The following is a 15,596-nucleotide window of genomic DNA, read 5'->3' as shown; positions in this document are numbered from 1 at the left end:
CCGGCACCCATCTTGCTTGATAGGAGTTAAAAGTTAGAAAAAGAGTTTTAAGTTCTCACAAATGCCCATAAAATTCCACATCTCACTCTTGCTTCTAGTTACTCAGAATTTACATAGGTAGGAATGATGTAAGGGAGAGGAATATTGTCATGCCATTGAGGACCAACCTTAATCCCACCCTACAACAGATATTTAGCTAATCAGTGTATGGATAGACCTATAAAATCAGTTGTATTTCCCATAGAAAAAAAAGAAGCTAGGTGTGGGTTTCTACAGATAATTGAAGATAATTTAATAATCAAACTACTGCTCAAAACGTTTTTTTGGATAAAGCCCTATGGCAATAGAAAGTGCAAAGCTGAAATGCAATGTATTTCTTTTAAATTAGATGCTTATACCAGAGCAGAGGTTGTGTATGAATGGACACGGGAACCAGCAAGGTCAGTGGTTGTGGCTGAAGACGGCTCTCGATTGAACCAATATGATCTGCTCGGACAAACTGTGGACTCTGGAATTGTTCAGTCCAGCACAGGTCTGTGAAAAAGTTTTTTTGGGAAGGGTCATGTTTAACTGCCAGAACATAGTTTAGAGAAGGAGAAAGAATACCAAGACCAAAGAGTGAGAGAAGTAAATTGCAATATATGAGCAAAACATGACTATGAAAAGATAACATATCCTGGGATTATTTTCCTGCTTCATGAAGCTGGTGCTTATAGTATTTGAACAATTTGAAAGCTTCCTGTAGTGACAGCTCTAGCTAGAAAAAACAGTAATTTACATTATAAAGAAGCAGCCCTCATATCCTTATCATATCATCTGCCTACTATATAAGCTCAAAAAAAATAGTATATGAATATGAATCCTCAGGGATCATATTCCTGGAGGCAGTGAAGTAAGTTGCTAAAAGCGATTGTATAGTTCCTCAGTGAGGTATTTAGAGAGTGAAAAAAAAAATAAATTCATCAAATTAAAAACCATCTGGAACATCCAAACAGGGTTTAGGTGTCTTAATGCTAGCATCAGCTTTAACTCCAAAACTATTTATAAGAAACAGAAATATAACCAACATTAATAGTATAATATACCTGTAAACTTGAAGCTGGCTTAAAACATTTTTCACTTTGCAGTGTTTGTCTGAAGATGTAATTTATTTTTTTAAAAAATAATTTGGAAGGAGCATGAAGATCAAAATACAGTAAGAAACTGAGCACTGGGCATGAACAAGAACTCAAAGGGTTGACTAGAGTGACTGTTGGTTGGACCAAAAGAAGCACTACACGAAGTGGTTGTATTGCTTTGAATACACCCAATGGTTTGACTGAACTAGAGAAGTACACTTACACCTGCATAAACCAAACTTTCTAATGTGTCATTCATAAAGTCAATGAACATTTAAGGAAAAGTGAGTCACTTTAAGCTGAATCCTAACTTGTGTCTGAATTTTTTTATTTAGCTTGCCAAAATATGTTCACACACTCTATTAAGCCAACAAAATTTCTCACAGACAAAAGTTTCTAGTGAACCATTCGTCAGTTTACTGCTTGGAAGCTTCTGTTTAGTTAATGTAATCATAAAAGAAGTGGGATGGCAATAATAAGGACTTTGCATAAGAATAATACCAACACAACCGCTCCCATAGAGTCACTGCTTCTATTATCGAGCGCAGAGGCATGCATTGAAGTAAAAAGGGAAGAACTCTTGGCCTGGCCACAGCTAGAAATGTTGCCATTGACTTCTGTGGAGCCAATAATTCACCGCAGCTGCCCTTTGCTGAAAAGTCAATAGGGTTTGGGAGGAACTGCAAGGATCTTGAGCTCTTCACTCTTTTTGTTCTGAAGCTACTCACTTGGAGAGACCTTGGCGACCTCTGTGCCTGCCCTTTTGCACTCATTGCCAGTTCTTGGCTTGTTGGATGCATTATAAGGGTACCAGGATAAGCAGAAGAGACTCATAAGCTTGGAAACCAAGTAGATAATACCAGGTACAGTTGAGGGTAATTAGATAGTAACATGAGAAACACCCTACAAATTGTTAAGAAAGGCAGATATTTTTAAACAGAACTGAAGACAAATATAAGTAGTGTAAAAACTCTTCATGCATTTACATGAAGAAACAACAACAAAAAAATGTTTTGCTCATGATACTTCATAGGTTTGAATTCTGCCTCCTTTTTCTACCTGAAGAGACTCTTTACCATGCCTAACTAGAAAGCTAAATACAGTATAGTTAGTATTTGCTGAAATAAAGATGCTATTGTCTACATACAGAAAAAAATTACAAAGTTCTAAATGCAATGGTTATCTAAACTCAACAAATGCCTATTACAGAATTGTTTTAGTACTAGACTTGCAATCCTTTTTAGTTACTACCTGATAAAAATATACAGTGGTGGAAGAAACACATTTATTGCTTGCAAGTTCAATGTCTCATGGAAAAATTCTCAATTTGCTTTGGAAAGGAAAATGCTTTTCTTCCCCCAAAATAATGGTGGTCAGAAATAATGGATCAGTCAGAAGTGGTTAATAATCACTTTTCTCTACATTTAGGTAGGTGGGCAGCTAGTCTCAGCAGAATCCCCCAATTTTTTTTTTGTCCCCAGTCACCTCTCTTTTAAGGTACAACATATGTAATGAAAATTATGAAATCCCTCCCTGCTTTAAGAGTTGTGAATGATGACTCATCTGACAAAAAGACAAAAGGAGCTGCAGACAGTCTTCACTTAAGAGATCTCAGCACCTTTATTAGGCAAGAAAATGAAGCTCTTGTGCAGCTGATTCTGTGGATCATTAGAGGAATTTATAACATCTTGGGCAATTTTAAGATGATATTTATAGTTGTCTGGAAATCCAGACATGTGTTTTCCAAGAATTTGGGTGTAACTGGGTTACTCTAAACATCCTCAAAAATATTAAATGATATGGTGAATCCATAAAGTTGGTTGGTTTGTTTATTTTTTAATTTCTTCTTCTGCTAGTAGGCCATCTGCTATCCCTATTTCTAGATCTAGAACAAGATAACTACAAGTACTGTTTTTTTATGACAAGAGAATCTTGAAAGACTAAAACTTTTTTATAGTATAGTTATTCATCTATGATGGCAATGAAATATGCAGGCACTATAGGCTTAAAAATAGTATTAAATAAATGAAATAACAACTATTGTTGCTGCTGTTTTGCTTATCATCCATTTTTTACTTGTATGTTAAATTCCTGTCAGTCCAACTAATGGGCCATATTGACTCAGAAAGAGTTTTAAATGATCAGTTTTGCAAGCACCTTAACAGATGCTTAAAGGACTTGTGCAAGTTTCTATTTACAGAGAATTATTTTGCCACCTTGAAAACATTGCTTTGCAGTGAGACTCCTCAGGATTTATACTCACAATGGTATATTTTTTTCCTGATGTTCTGCAGATCTGTGGAGAGGATGCTGTTCTTAAGTTTTCTGATGGGTTACATGGCATAAGTAGAAAATGAGAAATACTTTGTTTTAAATTAACGACAAATAAAGCCTTACTTACTACTATAGTGACAGAAAGTATTATAGCTAAAACTCATTCCCCACCTCAAATCTTACGTCTGATGTGATGCACCTTAATTTTAGGTGCTAACCTGAAAAACTGGGTTTATTACAAATAGTTTACAGAACACAGAGTAATAGATTTGATGTAACTTTACTAAATTATCAACTATTGTCTTCTAAGGACACAGGTTAGCTTATACCACCTGGGCATTTGACGCAATTATTGTAATATACTGTAGAATTAAGGGCTGGTTAAAACCTGCAGCTACAGAAGAGATGAGCACAGGCACAAGCTCTTCCAGAGCACTGGAAATACTCAAATGTGGACAATCATTTGAGACATTAAGTTAATATAGATTAAGGAGTTGTTGGACCACTTTTAAATGCTTCATATGTGTAATACATATAAACTAATTCAAACTTCATGGAATAAATAAAATGAAAAACAACTTTATCTGCTCAACACGGTTATTTGTAGAAGACGTTAAGAATTCCAAGGAAGCTAAAAAGAAAAAACTTTCTTTCTAAGCTCTTTAGATAAGAGAATGTGAGATGCATAAGCTACAACTTGTGCTACAACTTTTGAAAGAAAATATTTTTCTCAAGAGCTATTTGAAATTTTAGCTTGTAGGGAATTTTATGGCTGAATTACAAACCTTTGAAAACAGAATTACAGAGGAATTGCTAGTGGTCAGTGGTCAGCAGCTGTCATGAATGTGACTATGCTTTTCAATAAAGCCATAAAATGTGGGAAGCTGAAGATTCAGTAAATTACTGGAGTACTTTCACGTCCTGCAGTTATTTAAACAAATCTCGTCAAAGATCTGCTATCTTCTGATAAATGACTGCAGTCTGTGGGTACTGTGGAGATTTAAAAGCATGTATTTGCCTTGTAACTGAACTGTAGGTGCTATTCTAGGCCTATGCTCAGCCTGATTCACTCCTCATGGCATTACCTTTAGCTGACTTCTATCTCAGACCTGCTGCAATTCTTAACAGATGAGAGTAATCTCTGTCTTTTTAATTGCCTTTATGCTTTGAATCTTGTTCTCATTTTCCAGAGGTTAAAAATACTTTGATAATTTAAGCAGCTAAATAAAGCTTCAGAGCACAGTGGTGTGTGCACTCTGTATTCATAGCTTGCCATCTACAATCACTGAATTAATTCTGACATACCGTTGTGAGCATTCTATATCTGATGGCATTAAAATAGCTTCCCACGTCATATTTTAGTAGATAAAATTAAATTATTGGCTCTTCTAGCTAAGGCTGGCACTGTTCATAAGATTGTAATCTCTGGTACAGAAGAAAAGAGATTGTTTCAGTGAAAGTTAAAGAAAGGTGGGCAAAATTCGAGTGATAATTCCTACTATACTACTTCTGCCAGTCCTATTTTTGAGAGAAAATTTTTCTTGTATATCCTTTGCTTTACCTCTCAATTTATAATTGATTCTCTTTCCCCCCTTTGCTACTGTATTTTATATTGAAACATACCAGGAGTGTTGTCACATCTTATTTGTAAGTTTTCCTCAGGGTTATACATTGAGCAAGATTGTTCAGATGAATGTTCTTCTAGACTCTGAATTAAAGAAAAGGGCATTTGACATGCTCGATGCATAAGCAGTCAATGTCTAGACATAGTTTTTCAATCCAGTTTAAGCTTTTCCTGTACAAAAGAAACTTTCTCTTTCCAGCTACCTGCATTTTAAAATAGAATAACAGTAATTTCACATCATCTCTAATCTAGACAGAGGTTTCCATTCAGTTACATGTCCACTTGTTTCTTTCTTAATGTTTACTGCATGATAAAAAGAATCAATCTACTCCCCCCAAAAGTCACAAAAATAGGTTTTCCAATCCTTTGAGAACATACCGTTTCTCAAAATCCATTTTCAGTGATGCAAACAGTGATCTGAAAATGAGCCATTATGCACTGTGCTCTGGCGAGAAAGTTTTATACAGTTACATAAATACTTCAGATTCCTTTCAATTGCAATTGGAATATCCAGCTCATATGTTTTTGTAGCACCCAAAAAGTTAGCGCTAATGAAAATATTCTGTGTTATTCTTGCATTGTCCATTTACTTGAGGAGAGAATAACCATGTAGTAAAGTACTGAATTAGCAGAACAGGAACACTTAATCTTCAGTGTACGTAAAGCGCGGCCAGTGGTAATGCAGGCACGGTCACATTAACAATTATATCTTAAGCCTGGCCCAAGTGAAACACTTCTGAGTGCCAGTCTTGATTTAGCCTTGATATGTTTACATGTGTATACCATCTTCTAATGGAATAAGACCTTTCACAAGAGGCCCTAACGGGCACCAGTTAACGTAGACTTTTGTTCAATACTCAGCAGAGATGAAAATATGTAAATTTAATTAGCATTTCCCAGAATTGTCTGGTTTTGTATTATTAGTGGAACTTCAGAACCTGCTTTATTAAATATTGTCTTCAGAGCTGACCCAATTTGATCTGAAGACTTTTTTTTCATAATAGGGGTGAGTGTAATGAAAAAATATTTTCTATAAAACCCTCTAATTTGTATATTTAGAAATGCTTTAATACTCCTGTTTTTCTTGTTTTTAGGGGAATATGTTGTTATGACTACACATTTTCATTTGAAGAGAAAGATCGGTTACTTTGTCATCCAGACTTATTTGCCATGCATCATGACAGTGATACTGTCACAGGTGTCCTTCTGGCTTAATAGAGAATCTGTTCCAGCAAGAACTGTATTTGGTAAGCAAGACTGATAAACCACTTGGCAATTGTAAGCCAAGGAGGTTTAAGAAATTTTATGGTAAAACTAGTTAGGTGTAACACAATATTGGAGAGCAATATGAGCCCCGACATAGCGCAGTGCACAATAATTAACACGTTTCATTGCAAAGATGTAGGAGAAACTGATTTAAGGTCTAAAGCTTTTAAGCTGGTTGTAAAAAGAGTCCTGAAGATACCTTAAGCAATCTATTACAGTTCAACTTTTCCAAAACAGTAAGTATATGAATAAAACATTCCTGACAATGGCAATAACACTCATGTTGGGGATTGTCAAAAAGACTTTAATCAATGGGTGTTGGTCATTTAACATCCTTGGGCCCTTTGAAAATTCTTAACCTAAAAATCTTTGTCATCAATCCTTTTTGCAGGCTGCTGCTAAAGGTTTCCCGTTGTGCTTACAGCGGTGAATAGATACACTCGACAAATGCTGTAAGGAGGCAATATAAAGGACTCTAAGTTTATACAGTTGGTCCCTAGTGTTTTAACCACTGCTTGCAAATACTTTACAAGTAGAAACAAACAACTAACATGTTCTTTGGAGATATTAATAGTATATAATAAAAAAAAAAAAAAGAGAGAGAGAGAAGTTGCAACAGATCTTCAGTTAAAGAAAATAAAACCTGAGATTTCTACATGACTTAGTGTTTTTTGTGATGTTCAGGTAGGACACCTGAACACCTTTGGCAGGAGGAGGTGGAAGAACACACAGCCAAGTTGACTTTTACACTTGTTTCCCTACCTCAGGGTGCTGCTGGGGCAGGATGCCATGGGCCCTCCTGCTTTGCTGAAGAAGATTTACCCATTTACACTGGACATAGCAAAGCTGGAGAGTCCCAAGGCTTGATATGGCGAAATGCAGACTCTGAAACTCTTCTTGAACATGGGCTATTTTTATTGACCTTTTCTGGCACCCTTCACAGCTGTGCTGTAGTTTCCCAGTGCCTCTTGAAGTCAATCACAAATTGTATAGCCTTAGACCTCATGAACCAAGCGGAGGCTTTCTGTTGATATGCAGATGTGTGTTTAGAGAAGAATGATTTAGATCACAGCATAATTAAATTTGATTTACACGTTATTGTTTAGATTAACATCTAAAATTTCGGATTTTTATCATCAACTTCACTAAGAATTAACCTGGGACTTTTATGGGCCTCTGTAGTCAAAGCTATTGAAGTTGTAACTATTTTACCTCTTTTTACACATACCATTTAAAAAGAAATGCTAGATCCTAAGCTTGAAATGCTGTACTTCACTGTCCCTACATGGAGAACAAAATTTCCTAGTCTCACAGTGAGCAATATATAATACTGAGCAATGTTCAAGCTGCTGTCTTCAGAGCTCAAGAACCTACAAATTTCTGAAAGTTTTCCTTTTAAAAGACAGTTATTTAGTAAATGATCTTGTGTTTACTCCATCATTATGTATCAAGATAGCTTTTTCATTTCTTAATGGCAGTGAAGCAATGTTTCAGAAAAAGTCGCATGAATGTTTATACATACAGAAGCACAATTTACATCTTTCAGTCTAGTTAGTACCACAGGAAAAAAAAAAAAAAATTCTAAATCCTGTTTTGCTACTACATAGGGGAAACATAAGCTCACTAGCAAGGAGTCAAAGTCAAGATTAGGTTGTCTCTCAGGGAAGAGAAATTGCTTCCTCATTAGGCACTAATAATTCAAGCTCTTTACACCAGCACGTAAATGCATTGTTCGTTATTTGGCCTATTTTAGACCTGTGTACGTTTTCACTAATGCTCAGTGCAGCGCAGATGAACTTGTGAGACACATTCAATAGATGACAGTGCAGTTGTCAGGGTAACTCGTGGACATGTGATTTGATGTGAATGTCTAGCCTGCCCTTGTAGATTTTTTTTTTTCAAGCAGCTGCAAGCAGAGCGAGTTCAATACAGTCCTGATGGCTCTTGATGGCCAGTTAAGGGAAAACGTTCATCAGCAGTGAGAAGCTCTGATGTCAGAAGTGAAAATTACACTGTCATTGCTCTTACATAAATTCTTTGCTATTTTAGGGCATCAGTGAATAAAGAGAAGGCAGGAATCCGTAAGCCCATCAATTCCAATAGATGCGTTATCACATAAAGCTTAGTGCACTTGAGTATACATTTGAAGGAGCATATACCAAATAAGCTGAATGAGAACAATAAGGTTTTAATTTTCTACTTAAGTATCTCAGAACTGTTGCAGGAAAGAACTAAAAATGTTAAATTGTTACATCTGCAGGACAATTCACAGGGTACAGAACAACAACCATGATTATTCAAATACCAGGAAGCATAAAGAAGTACCCAGTCCACAGGTCAAAACGTTATTTCCATTCCAAATTAAAAAATATGATTCCACTATGACAGTGTTGAAAGAGTAAAGGTATAAAAGATGTTTTGAAGATCCTGCAACTTCCACAGATCTTGAAATCTGATATCCTCAGTTAGGAACTGAATTGAAGTGGGGAGGTTTATAAGAATTAGGGGTGAACTCGAGGCTTCCCATCTATCTTAACGGTTGAGAAATGAAACACAACATATAGCCACTGATCTAAAGACACTAAAACTGTTTGTTTTGCAGGAGTGACGACTGTCCTGACAATGACTACTCTGAGCATCAGCGCAAGGAATTCACTCCCCAAGGTGGCCTATGCCACTGCTATGGATTGGTTTATAGCGGTGTGTTATGCCTTTGTGTTCTCTGCACTCATCGAATTTGCAACAGTGAATTACTTCACAAAGAGAGGCTACGCATGGGATGGCAAAAGTGTCGTTCCTGAAAAGGTAACACCACTTAACATCTATCCCAACAGGTCATAGTGTGTCATGCTTGGTCACTATTTGGGGCTTTTTTAGCCCATTAGAAGTTCTTATTATTTAGAATAGCAAGTAATTATTCCAAAAGACTTCCCTTATCTGTTCACACACAGCATTTCTACACATAAACAATATTGAATTAGACATTGAGTACCTAAATATGCTTCTGACATACTGGATGATATTTAAGCTATTAAGATTTTAAAATTTTACTGAGATTTTTTACTTGTGTGACTGAGCAGAAAGAAAATAAATATGTATTTCTTTTGAGGGTTGGCAATTAATTTTCTAGTGTTCAAGCAAGAGAAAATGTGGATGCCCCAGTATAAAAGTAGGAAAAAATCTTGTGGCTAATATATTTGATGGTTTCCAAAGTACATTGCTCCCCAACATGAACTTCAGGAAGACTGCTCTGTGATCATGACCAAATAAATCACTGCAGGACTTCTTCATTCCTTTTTTTCCCCCTCCTATTTTTCAAGAATAGAAATATTACTTTTAATTCTTAGTCTACAGGAGAAATTGATTTTTTTGGGGGGAGGAAGCATTGACAGTTGTGCTGGGAGTATTCAATCCTGATCCGTACCTCCCTGAACGCAACAGAGAGACGTCACACTGACACCCTTTGGTCTGGGATCAGACCTGGTCTGTAAATCACAGGTGCATCAAGAAATTCTTGAGGACATTCAGAGGATGAAAGTTTCCCATTCCTGTGAGTTATCATGTCAGCTGCTTCTGTGAGGAAGCACATTTGGTTGTGGTTCTGTTGCTGGTTTTTGGAGTTTTTTGAGAGAGAGATCTTGAAAGAGACTTTTAACTAGCCTAATTGGTTTTATGAACGTGCATGGACTAGAGATTCAGCAGAATAAATATTTGGAGGAGCAGATGTTACTCATTGTTACAGAAATATATGTGTTTAATTCAGAAGTGTATGCCTATATACTATTTTTTTTATCTTAGTTACATAAGTCAACGAGAAAACAGAAATAAAATTAGGACATGTACACAATGACAACTAATACAAAAGTAGTGTAGAACAAATGAGCGAAGTAAAAAACCAAACTTACAGGAATGAGCTGCATGACTGCTGGTGAATATTGAGTTTTCAGTTACTGGTAATAACTTTCATTGAAAATATTTTTTTTTATTCTTTGTTGTGCTCCTGTCTTCATCATGTCTACTGTAGAAAATGGGCTGTACTAATAGAACAAAATCCTTAAATGTTAAACAGTGCCTTGTTAATATAACCTTACCTTGTAATACAGTTAGCATAATCAGACATTTCATTTCAAAAAAACCTAAATTTTCAGAAAAAACACACGGGTATATACACAATATGAAACACTATTTAAAAGACTGGAAGTTTTATGTCTTTGCATTCCTCAGCAGGTATGGGTGTTCATGTCATTTGATCCAAATGAGCAAAGACACACCGGTACCTGTTAGAGGACATTATCTGCAGACACAAGGAAAGGCAAGCGAGGCAAACTAACGGCGAACAGAGCATCACAGCTTACTAAAATTTAGAGCTCTAATTAGCTGTCATTAGTTTTTCATAAAGTTGAATTTGACATGAAATATCAAAACCCTGACTGGTTTTGGGGCTTTCTATGGATCAGATGCCCTATGACATTTAAAACTATAGAAAGAGTCTCCCCTGAGACTTCTGTGAAGCAGTTCTTTGCCTGCTGGATTTATTGCTGCTCACTGGGGTATCTGGCTGGGAGTGAAACAGGAGTGGCTTCATATTCAGCAAGCGTTGTGTTAGCAGCCTTCCTGCTCAGGAGGAAAAGAATGGACAGACAACTAAAACAAAAAATCTTTCTGACATTACCTTTTTTCTTTTCTGAGTATTTTTTCAACCTGTTTGTTTCTCCTATTCAGCAGAAATATTCTAAGACAATTTGAAGCTTTTTCTTAGCCTCAAGCTAAGCTGAATGTTATTGTCATGAAATAAAGAGCATCTACATCAACATCGTTATGTGAATCCCTTCTCTTACTAAGTAGTAGAAATTTAACATTTTGGCTTTTATTTCCTTCCTGTGTAGGGCTCCAAGCCATGTTTCAACAAGCTTCTCCCCCCTTGCCTGAATGTTTTACAGCTTCCCTCCACGTTCCTAAATATCCTGCAGGAGCATATTCGCTGTTCACTTGAACAAGAACTTTTTATCAAAGCTCCCCGACTGGGTGGTCTGTATAGCTGTTAATCTATGGTTAATCTGTCATACAAAGTACTGCAATTGCTTTAAAGAGTATTGCCTCTGTGGGACAGCTACTTCTTGAACACAGAGAATTATATTTGCTATCTCGTGAAATGATATAATAGATCACATTCTGCTCATGTTTTCTCTTTAGCCATATCTTTAATTTTTTTCCTTCTAAGAGAATAAGATGGGTAACATGGGTAACATTTGCTTATTCTTTTTGTGGCAAATACTGCCTAAAGATTTTCTAAGCTCTTAGGATTTTTGGTGTTGTTATCTGTTTTTTTTTCTCATAACCAGAGGAAACTGGAGCAAAGTGATGCACAGTGCATCCTTGCACAGTGGCTGGAGGAAGGGTTTGGACTGTCTGCAACAGGGACAGTTGAATTCCATTTGGTATCCCCAGATGTGACAATTTAATTTTTTTCCTACAAGTAGTTCCCAGAAGTAGAATACTAGAAAACACAAGGACTCAGGGGGAAATCTAGATATTCTTTCTAATCAGTAAGTTCTTCTCCACTAAAAGATTTTCAATACATTCTTGCTTTGGCAATATAGGTAGATGGATACAAAAATCATACAGTTAAATCCTTGTATCTGGAATGACGTTTCAGCCATTATGATCCAATTGTAACCTTCAAAGAAGAACATTAAGTTTCTGTTCCATAATGCATGTTCTTTTAGTGTAAACTGTTAGTGAACAGAATACTGGCAGCTTTGCATTTTATTAAATAATCCACTCTTCGAGTACATGGTCACATGATATTTTTATGTGTGGACTGTGTTAGAATGCCTCATATAACATCGTTTGTCTTGATAATGGAAAGCTACATTAAGAAATTCACTGTCTTTCAAAGTTTTTGTCCTGGTCAGGAAGCACAGCGGATTAAGGGAATATTGAATTATGAGTGGTTTGTCACTGATTATTACCATTAAAGGTAATTTTATTGATCAGTGAGCCTAGCTATTGGTAAAAGTCATCATTATAGTTTATCCATGATCTAATTTGGTTTTACTAATACAAATATCACAGACTGATGATTTTGTCTTTACCTAAATATTTCGCATGAGTCATATATCCAGACACTAACTTCTTTCTTACAGTTTGTTACAATTCATTGTATAAATTCAAATAACTGCAAATTTTTACAGTGCTTTTTCATAATCTTATCTGTTGGGAAGACAGTGAGAATAAAACATTTTTTTCTTTCTCCAGCCAAAGAAAGTGAAGGATCCTCTCATTAAGAAAAATAACACATACACAGCTGCAGCTACGAGCTACACCCCTAATATTGCAAGGGACCCTGGGCTGGCAACCATTGCTAAAAGCGCAACGATTGAGCCCAAAGAAGTTAAGCCAGAAACAAAACCTGCAGAGCCCAAGAAAACTTTTAACAGCGTCAGTAAAATTGATCGACTATCAAGAATAGCCTTCCCACTGCTTTTTGGAATCTTTAACTTAGTCTATTGGGCTACCTATTTAAACCGCGAACCCCAGTTAAAAGCTCCAACTCCACATCAATAACCTCATTTATTCATGTAGTTCTGTTTTGTCTTTTGCTCTGGGAATTGCTTCCCGTTTTCATATATAGTAATTCCCCTTTGCTTCATTGCCTCTGTCTTAAAGAAAATAAAGGTTTCTTTATTTAACAAAAGGTAAAATATATCTGTATGTTTGAAAAACCTGTGTGTGAGGGAGAGAACAATATAAGCTATATACTTTGGAAAAATGGTTCTGAAAATGGGAAAGAGTTGTAGAATAACAAAAGGAAACTATTTGTAGACAGCTTAATACTGAATGTCCCCAAAAAGGTATTGTATATGTACATGAAAAAGATATTTTTATTGAAAGAATTGTGGGGAGTGGGATAGTATTCTTTATGATGTTCCTAATGCACATACCATTTATTCAACCACTGTTTATAATCTTTTCAAGGATGTAAAGCTTTCCATTTGCTGAATCCCATAAGAGACGTTATTTTCCTAAACCCCTTTTCTCTTCTATATACCAAACCACCCAACTTACAATATTAAATGGTCTTTAAATGAAAAGGAAATCTACTCACTGTAGGTACAGTTTGCCACTGTATAGCACATAAGTTCTAATGGTAACAAATGCTTTAATCTGCTGTCTTACTGCAGTCTTGTTCTAAGCATTATCACTAGACTAGATTTAAAACCAGTTGCACGATCGAGTGCAGATCCCAAGTTTCTTCTATCACCTGTGTAATCCAAACAATTCCTGGATGCTTTTACAGATAGCTTTTACTCATCACTATGTTTTAACGAGTTAAAAAAAAAAACAACCAACAAACTTTTTGCAAGCTCTAGATATGTTGAATGTATTCTTTTATAAAATGATACATTAAAAAGAAGCTTTAGATTGAGATTTATGGATAGCAGAAAGATAAAATATAGTATTTAAATAATATATGTAAATATGCAGCATGAGATTGTACATTTTTTTACTTTTTTAAAGTTGCGTTCTTAAAACATTGTGTAGGATTCACCTCTTAGCTCTTAATATGTTGTTAAATGCTCAATAAAACATATTTAGAGCCTGAATAAAAAAAAAAAAAGTCAGTGGTACTGGAAAGCCTAAAAAAATAAATATGCAGAAAGTGCTTGGAATTAATTCCATTTGTAAAGTGGTTAAGTGTACAGTAGCTTGCAATTTGACAATGTCATCCAATGTATACTATTAGATTAATGACTGGTCTGCTCAGGTCATGCATAAATACTAAAGTATGGGAGTATATTTGGTAGGTAAAAATGGTGAAATATTTGTTAAGACAGAAGTTCATCTGTATATTACTGCTATATTTGCTGATACATAACCGTTACAATAAGTGATGTAATATATGTAGCATTAAATACAAAAAAGTCATACATAAAAGAATGTACAGGAAAATAGATTTTATTGAGTAAACTTACTACATTTCATTTTTACTGTAGCAATATATTTGTAGGAACAATATGTAAGGGCTTTAAATAAAAGATGTCCATTTTGCAGGTATCATGCTCCCTTTAAAAAAACAAATCTAGTCAGTATCATTGCTGCTGATTCTTACAAATAAAATTTCAGATAAAGATTTTTCAAAGATGGGAAGAATGGTGGGTATTTGCAAGCATCAATTAAAAAACCTTAATATATGATATTGAATTAATTTTAAAACAATGCTACATAAGCCTCTGGAGAAACAGCTACTGAGAATCAAATTTCATAGGCAATGTTTTCTAAACTTTCTCAAAAAAAAAAAAATCCAAAAATTTGACATTATCTACAAAAGGAAATAGTTAATGTTTTATTTAGAGAAGATTTTTTTTTTTTTTAATAATGCTTCATTGTCTAACATTTAGTCCTGTCTAAACTTGATTAGTTATCTGATTGGAGCTTATTAAAAGGGGATGTTTCATCTTCTGGTATCCTGTGTAGATATATGTATAGAAAAAAATAAACTATGGCTCTTTAACTTCTGTGTACTTGTTTATCTTGTTATTTTTGGCGTTAAACTAGTGTGTTCATTTAGGGCATTTTATCTTTCTAGCAATTCATAGCTACCTTTTGGTCTGCATTTTGCACATTAGATGTGACTATTACTTAACTAGTCTGCTTTTTGCTATGCAATGATTGCATTATATCACCTCTTAGTTAGTCTATGCCAATAGTATTATACTGTATAAACTCAATTGCACAGTTTATCAAAGACAAGGTATTCTCTATGTAGCTTTTTTACAATGCTTTGCTAAACCATGTAATAATAGTAAGTCTTCCTTGAAAATAATGATACACTCTTATAGAGGACAGTTTCTGTTTACTCCTGGGATAATTTTAAAAAGATGACATTGAATGTTTATTGCACCTCAGTGCAGTGATGTGGCAATAAAATCTAAATCTAATAGAGGTTGTTTATGGCAGAAGCATGTATTGCTTTACAGAGTTTAGCAAAAGCTCTTTATTTTATGTCAGACTGTAATTCTATTATAATAATAAAGCTAAAAATGTTCAATAATGAAAGTGAATGTTTTACTTTGGTTTTCTTAAGTTACTGCCTTGTATGACACATTGCTTGATAAACTGCTATTCATTCAAAAGCTTATTTTCTGCAGATTTGGTAATGAATGCAGTTTTAATAGATGTAATTTCCTGTCCAGTGTTTTCCAGGGACAAATGTTACAACAGGAAGGTTTCTAAAATCTGATTCAACATTCAAAAAAGATAGTTCAGTCTGTACAATGTATATCCAGTAAAGCAATTAATTGAATCAGACG

General features: G+C 35.1%; 1 protein-coding gene across 4 annotated transcripts in view; it reads left to right on the top strand.

The window, feature by feature from the left end:
• The window catches only part of GABRA1 (gamma-aminobutyric acid type A receptor subunit alpha1), a 43,998-nt gene extending 28,656 nt beyond the window's left edge, over positions 1 to 15,342 (top strand). For all 4 annotated transcript variants that reach the window (XM_005231730.3, XM_055812695.1, XM_027778744.2 and 1 more), the window contains exons 7-10: positions 389 to 532; positions 6,111 to 6,263; positions 8,885 to 9,087; positions 12,541 to 15,342. In XM_005231730.3, the coding sequence (XP_005231787.2) occupies positions 389 to 532; positions 6,111 to 6,263; positions 8,885 to 9,087; positions 12,541 to 12,849 (809 nt within the window). In that variant the 3' untranslated portion in view covers positions 12,850 to 15,342. The remainder of the gene's footprint in view (positions 1 to 388; positions 533 to 6,110; positions 6,264 to 8,884; positions 9,088 to 12,540) is intronic.
• Positions 15,343 to 15,596: the final 254 nt, after the last annotated feature.

Source organism: Falco peregrinus, chromosome 8, assembly GCF_023634155.1.
Source record: "Falco peregrinus isolate bFalPer1 chromosome 8, bFalPer1.pri, whole genome shotgun sequence".
In the NCBI taxonomy this organism is placed as follows: Eukaryota; Metazoa; Chordata; class Aves; order Falconiformes; family Falconidae; genus Falco; species Falco peregrinus.
The sequence above is the reverse complement of the archived record's forward strand: the minus strand, read 5'-3'. Positions and strand labels throughout refer to the sequence as shown.